The sequence below is a fragment of the Adiantum capillus-veneris genome, chromosome 25 (genome assembly GCF_014529385.1).
Source record: "Adiantum capillus-veneris isolate H3 chromosome 25, ASM1452938v2, whole genome shotgun sequence".
Classification (NCBI taxonomy): domain Eukaryota; kingdom Viridiplantae; phylum Streptophyta; class Polypodiopsida; order Polypodiales; family Pteridaceae; genus Adiantum; species Adiantum capillus-veneris.
This window is the reverse complement of record NC_140955.1, coordinates 123,071,749-123,079,012: the sequence shown is the minus strand read 5'-3', so window position 1 is coordinate 123,079,012 and position 7,264 is coordinate 123,071,749. Positions and strand designations below refer to the sequence as shown.

The window sequence follows — 7,264 nt, the reverse complement described above, 5'->3', positions numbered from 1 at the left end:
TAAAGAAATGAGGGGCTACGTAAACATTGGCAAGCAAGGTAGCAAGGTTCTAAGGTGTTTCACCTTGGATATTGGGCATTATAACTAGGTCCACCACTTGTCCAAGCTATGGTCTGATATAGAAAGGGGATTTTCGTTTCAAGGTCCACCACGTGTTCAACCCTGAAAGACTCAAGGGATACTTGGACATTGGAAAGCATAGTCCTATAGTAGTTGATAGGTGGCAGTGGGTATTACAACTAGGTCCAACCTATGCTCTCATATAGCAAAGAGGCTTTGGTTTCAAGGTCCACCACTTGTCCAACCTTACTTCCATTAAATAAATGAGGGGCTACGTAAACATTGGCAAGCAAGGTAGCAAGGTCCTAAGGTATTTCACCTTGGATATTGGGCATTATAACTAGGTCCACCACTTGTCCAAGCTATGCTCTGATATAGAAAGGGGATTTTTGTTTCAAGGTCCACCACGTGTTTAACCTTGAAAGCCTTAAGGGATACTTGGACATTGGAAAGCATAGTCCTATAGTAGTTGATAGGTGGCAGTGGGTATTACAACTAGGTCCACCACTTGTCCAACCTATGCTCTAATATAGCAAGGATGCTTTGGTTTCAAGATCCACCATAATTTCCAACCTTGCTTCCATTAATATAGCAAGGAGGATTTGGTCTCAAGGTTCACCACTTGTCCAACCTATGCAAACCTTTTCCATGTTGTAGCATGATTTTTTGTTTGAAGAGTATTTTTCTATAACTATGGATTTAACAATGTAATATTTTTCACTTACAGGATGGACTTTGAATCTAGGGAGAAAGTACATATGATACTTGACAATGAAATTGTTGGTATTGGCTGTGTGTGTAGAACAGATCCAGATTCCACTTGCGCTGGTACAAAGATAGGGCACGGAAATGTCTCCATACTAGTGGAGGAATGCTTGAAGGATGTGGTCCTACCTTTTCCTACAATGGATACTTCATCTCTCCAAGGCTCATTATGGAGTGCTGTTCAATGGTCAAAGCTTCTTTTGCAATCTTTTGTATTAAATGGGAACTTAATTGATCCACAGGAAAGCTACAATGGTGATGAAGAACATGATCATTCTGATCCTCTAGTTACAGATGCAATACCTATGACAAGCCCAGAATTTGAAGCAATGATTCGAGAGTCTTGGAGAAATCAGAGGGTCCTTTTAAAAGATGACACAATGATGCAAACCATGAATGAAGGGACCATCTTATATGTATTTCCACATGATTATGTCAACTTTCAGGAACTTGGTCCTGATTGTGTGAGTGTGGGTATTGAAAGAGAAAATGCAAGCACTGATGATGTGGTTGAAGTGGGTAGAATCACTTTGCTAAAGTGGCCCATCAAGCAGACAACAATGTTGAATGGGAGCCCATTACAACGATTTGTTCCTGTTGATGGCATGCATGCTACATATGAGGATGTATCCAACGATGACAATGTTGGAAAAAAACTTGATGGGAGTAATGTTGTCCAGTTGTCAAGGAAGAGACGATACACTTTCATGAACAGGACTCAAAAATCAAAAGCAGCACCAGCTTCGACTTTTTACCTTTCAAACAAATCAATTCAAAGGGTATCATGCATTGATTGTTGTGCACAAAAATGTTGCCAGTTTGCAGATCGTGATATGGTGACAAGGTTACGACAACAGTTTTGGGGAGAGTCTCAAAAATCACGCACTAATTATGTTTATGATGTTCTTTCTATATGTTATTAGAAAGATGAGAAGTCACGATACCAATTCAGGCTAAATGGCTCTATAGTTTGTTGTAGAGCATGGTATGAGCTACATGGAATACCAAAGACATCATTTTATCGATACAAGGAGAACTTTGAAAATGGTGTGCGCCAATATGTACATGGGAACACATGTACATTGAGAAGGGGACTTCAACATACTAGTTTAGCAAGAGCACTACTAAATGAGTTTGTGGAAAACAACTCTGAGAAGATGCCACATAGAAGTAGAACACTGCTAGATGGCTCAAGAGAGACTCAATTGGTGATTCCATCAACATACAAACAAGTGGATATTTTATGTGAAATCAACACGACACTTGACCAAATGGGCTATGAGAAGAAGCTATCCCAATCTTCTTTTGGTAGAATTTTGAACAAAGAGTACCCACATGTCACTTTAACAAAGACGAGTGAGTTCTCTAAGTGCAATATTTGTAGCTCAATCAAGGCAAGGTTAGAAGCTAAACCTTCTCTTGAAGAGAGAGCTCTTCTCTTGAGGGAGAGAGAAGTTCACATGGCACAACAAAAGAGTTGCAGAAGCCTATATTATGCATGGCGCACGTATTCAGAAACTCAACCACAAAAATATGTATGCATAATCCATGATAAGATGGATCAAAAGAAAACTGCCATTCCTAGATTACTCATTGTTCCCAAGGGTGTGGATTCAGGATATAATCTGCAGGTGGCATTGATTGGCATGATCACTCATGGACATGGAGAAGGTCATTACGGACACTTTGTCTTGAATGGTTTGTGGCCAGCTGATCCAAATCTTACAATTGGCTCAATTGCTAATTGTTTACATAACCTAGAGAGGATAGATAAGCATCCTCTTGGTGATCTAGTAACAAATGGACTTCCAAGGAGCAATATTTCACTACTACATGCTTTGAACTCAAGGGATGCTTTGGACTACCATAACTTGAGTGATGGAAAAGAGCCCATTGTGCAGTCGTCAGAAATTGCAGAAGAGGAATTGGGGTCAACATTTCGCAGATTGCCAGAGAACTTGTTGCTACAATTGGATAATTGTGCAGGGGAAAACAAAAATCGATACTTATTTGCCTATTTGTCAATGCTTGTTGCAAGGGGTGTTTTCAAAACCATCCAGGTGGGATTTTTAATGGTTGGGCATACACATGAGGACATAGACGCCATGTTTAGTAGGTTTTTAGAGAAGCTGAGAGTTACACAAACCTATACTTTGCCACATTTGATGGATACATTACGAAACAGCTCATCTTCATCTCCAGCTCCATTTTTTCTCACAAAGATCCCCGATTTCAAGCAATATTGTGATGGCTATCTTTGTGATGGACAAGACATACTTGTTGGACATTCCAAACCGCTTCAGTTCAGGTTCTTTATGCAGGATGAGACACCAATGATGCAATATAAGGCACATGTAGGTGTATCAAGTTGGAGTGGAAGTATTCGCCTTTGGAAAACAGACACAGAAGGCAAGCCAATGTTACCACATGGAGATCCACCTCTAGTACAAATGGCGGAGTATGTCAAGGCCCACGAAGAAGTCATTTTGGGGCTAAAGAACTATATAAAATTTTGGAAAAATTTAGGGAATGGTTCAAGTATTCCGCGATATTATAGACCCGTGATAGATTATTGGAGTAAGGTAATTGAAGAGATTGGAAAAGCAATCATATCAGAGAGAGTCTTGTATGAAATGTTTTGGCCAAAAACTCAAGAATATTCTCACCTACAAAGCACTACAATGAATTTGCAACAAGGAGCAGAAAGATTCCTAGGCCTTGAAGAGTTGAACGATCATTTTTGTGGGCCTCAACGAGATAGGCCAAGGGAAGAGTTTGACCCTATGTCTGATGTGCACCAAGGTGACTTTCTTATGCTTGTTCCGAGTGACACAGAAATCTATCCAGTGTGGCTTGCAATGGCTTTATCTGACATTGATAATGAGCCTACATCACCAAACTACAGAAAACTCTTGATTCAATATTGGGCACCTTGCGCGAGAAAAAGTGGGATGACAGATACTCAAGCTTACAGCAATTGTTGGAAGGGTTATTGGGCTGTCAACTATAAGGACCCACAAGTGTGGGAAACTGTAGATGCAATTGTTTGGTCCTGGAGACCCAACAAAGAAGGACCATTTTCTAGAATAAAGATTCCAGAAAGGCATGCTCTAAAAGCCAAAGAAGGCCTCACTCGTGCACATCAACCACACTTGGATCAAAGTTCAGATATGGTATCAAATGTGGAGTAGAATTATGTGGAGCTTCTATTGTGACTATACTAGTCAGTTTGTAAACAAAATCTTTTTTGTATCTTCCTTTGTTTTATGTAATTTATATTTATTATTCAAATCCATGTGTTGTACATCCTCTTGACTTTTGGTGTTTATCAACACCACAATCCTATGAGATTTTCACTTTATTTACTAACCACACACCTCAATTTTTCCCACTTTAAGTGGAAAATTCCCAAATTACATGAATTTAGTCGATTTGGAGATTCCCATAATGTGAGATTTTTACCAAAATACCTAATATGGTCTTAACTGCTTTTCCGTTAATATTTTTGCAACACATGCACGTACATATATATGTAGATAAGAAGATCTTCTATCAGCAGAAGATTGTGTTTTTGTTTTGTGTTGCGATGCTAGGAGAGATCCTGAGCTCCACAAATCCCATTATCTTCCTTGTGTTGGATTATCATCACTCCTTTAATGTTTCAATTTTCATCCTGTTTTGATCTATCCACCCAACCTTGTAAGAAGCTATTATAAGTCGCTAAGCTACCTGTGTTTAAGAAAAAAGAAGAATTTTTTCAAAAAAGAGTTTGAAAATCGTGTTTTGCAATGGCAAACATTTCCTTCCCAACCTTTACGGGTAAGGTGGGGAAAGATGCTCAGATGACGATGCTTTGCGTCTGTGTATTTTTCCACTATTAATGAAAGTGGAAACAAGATCCTGGTACAATGCCTTGGTGCAAGCCACCAAAGAGAGGTGGGGCCTCCTAAGAGAAGCATTTCTAACGCGCTTTGGAGAAGACACCATATTGGAGAAATTGTGGCAATTGTTGATGGAGTTGAAGTAAGGAAGTATTGCTGAATATGCAGCATACAAATCAAAGTTCATAGATCTATGGGGACGATGGGTTGCATCGCTGAAGGATGGCGAAGGGTCACCCGATTTCCTAAAGAAAGACCACTTTGTGGCTAGTTTATGGCCAATTCTTAAAGAAAAGGTGAAGGGGAGGTTTCCTGCTACGTATGAGGTAGCAGTTGAAGTAGCCCGCCTGAAAGATAAGAAATTGTGTCTACAAGCTAGAACTATCAAAGAAGAGGAACCGGGTAGGGCCCGACCACACCTAGCCGCACCTACAATGGTCGTCCAGAGGAATCGGCCACCACAAGAACCGGCTGAAGATCAACAAGACCTGCTCAACCAAATCACCAACCAGTTAGAGAATCTTTCAGTACATTTGGTGCAGCAAGTGCATGCACTTGCCAGAAATCCAAAGCAAGGAAGAGGGCAGCGAAGACAGAATCAAGACTACCATTGTTACAACTGTGCAGAGGACGGCCATGGCATGTACTACTGTCCTCATCCAAGAAGGCACAACTTCAATAGAGGAGTAAGGCAGAATGAGATTTCTCCACCAAGGGCGAGCGAGGCCAGCAGCGCTCCCCCACTACTCAGGCAACCAGAGCTGATTCCACCGGTCCAAATCCTTCGACCACCCGTTGTCGGGGGATTTTATGTTCACGAGTTGAGCCGGGTCAGCACTTGGCTACTCTCTGTGGGCAACAGTAAGAGAAAGATGCTCATCTTAAGAGAATACAGCACAAAAGAACACTTTAAACACCTTGAATTGAATTACTTAAATGAACTAAAATGTGAATATACAAAAGTAACTTGATCGCAATAGACAACAAGTGCTCTTGAACCCACCGAGACTATGAGCAAAAGTGCAAATGTCAAATCTGTATGGCCTCAATGCTCTTCCCTTGCTCTTCCTGACCACCTTCACGTGCACTTACTTTGCCAACACTTGCTTCGGTCTTCTTTTAACTCAAACAAACCTCTGAAATCTGCTAAAGATCTGCTTCTCTAGGCCTTGGCAATTTGTCGGTTCCAACCATGTCCTTTACCTACTGCAATTGACGCTCGCTTTTCTTCCTCGCTCTCATTCTCAACCTACTTGACAACGCACTTGCTTGAAAGACCTCCCGATATCTTTCCCTCACTCGATTATCTTGTCTTTAAACCTTTGTTATGTGGTACCTCCTCATCACCCCACAAACCTCGAGCATGCCATCCAAAAGCCGCCTATGATTGAGCTTCACCTCATAGTCTCCAATATTCCGCTTGTCAAGGTTCTGCGTCAACACTTTAGGTACCTCAAAATCAAAAACCATTGATTCATAGTGCCCAGCAATATCAAAATCACACTAGAGGAAATCCCTTGCTTTTCCCTCGCGCTGCTCCTACCACCCTGCTCTCGGCCTTCTTTTTCTGCTATTTGACGGCACGCTGTCTCTCCCTTTCAACCTGCTGCAATTACAGGCTTGGGGATACCTCTCCCCACCTTAATCTCTTGCTCGGATGGTGGCCCTTGCTTTTTCACTCGCGCTGCTCTGTCAGCAACAGCGCTTTCTCAGCTCCTCTCGGCCTCGCCAAAAAGACGACCTCCCTTCCCTTGCTACTTGCCAGCGCTACACGCCTAGCTGCTTTTCGACTGCTCTATCTTCCTCTTGTCACGCTGCCCGAACTCGCCCACAGTTCCTGCTTATTGGCCGCCTCAACCTTTTCGCTTCTCTTACTCATCACCTGGTCTCCTGCTCGTCGGCTGCCAGTAACCTCCTCTCCTCGCTCGCCGGCAGCTCCTCTTCAAGCGGCCCGTCGTGTGCTCCTGCCGCCCTCCTTCTCTACGGCGCTCCTTAATGCCGCAGTTGACGCGCTTTTTCTTTTTTTATTATAAACGGCCAGCTCACCTTATATTATTAGCCTTGCTTTTCTCTATCAATAAAACAACATGCGGCCATTCACACTGGCCCTCCTGCAGTGGCCGACACCCAGCTCTTAGCACCAGTTGCGAGCTCCTCAAAGCTGAAGCTCCACAGCCCTGGCCTCAACATGAAGCTTAGGTTTCTCTCCTCGCTCCTCTTCAACGACCACAATGTCTTGCTTCTTATTACTTTATCACACTGGTCTTGAACGTCGATTAAAATACTATCGATCTCCACCTTCAAGACACACGTATAGGTGAATGCATTGGAGATAAGTCGTCCCTTGCATCCAATAGCTTCAAGCTTTACTAAGCCATGTCGCCAAACTGACCTCGGTGGGCAACAAGCTCCTCAAACACATTTTAAGATTCTTTGAAGTACATCACATTAGAATACTTGAGAACTGAAACATCACATAGCACTTCTTTTGGTTTACATATTTACCAAATCATCTTTGAGCACATGTCGAAAATATCGCTATGTCAGCCGCACTTATT

The 7,264-nt window shown here is 42.2% G+C and overlaps 1 protein-coding gene across 1 annotated transcript; it reads right to left on the bottom strand.

Annotated features, from left to right (window-relative positions):
* Window positions 1-4,611: 4,611 nt before the first annotated feature.
* On the bottom strand, window positions 4,612-6,669 carry LOC147425577 (uncharacterized). The gene is made up of 5 exons (XM_086500295.1): window positions 6,043-6,669; window positions 5,710-5,774; window positions 5,525-5,555; window positions 5,315-5,379; window positions 4,612-5,194 (listed from the first exon to the last, which is right to left on the bottom strand). Exons 1-5 carry the CDS (start codon window positions 6,174-6,176, stop codon window positions 5,136-5,138), a joined length of 354 nt encoding a protein of 117 aa, XP_086356421.1. The 5' UTR covers window positions 6,177-6,669; the 3' UTR covers window positions 4,612-5,135.
* Between the last annotated feature and the right edge of the window lie 595 nt (window positions 6,670-7,264).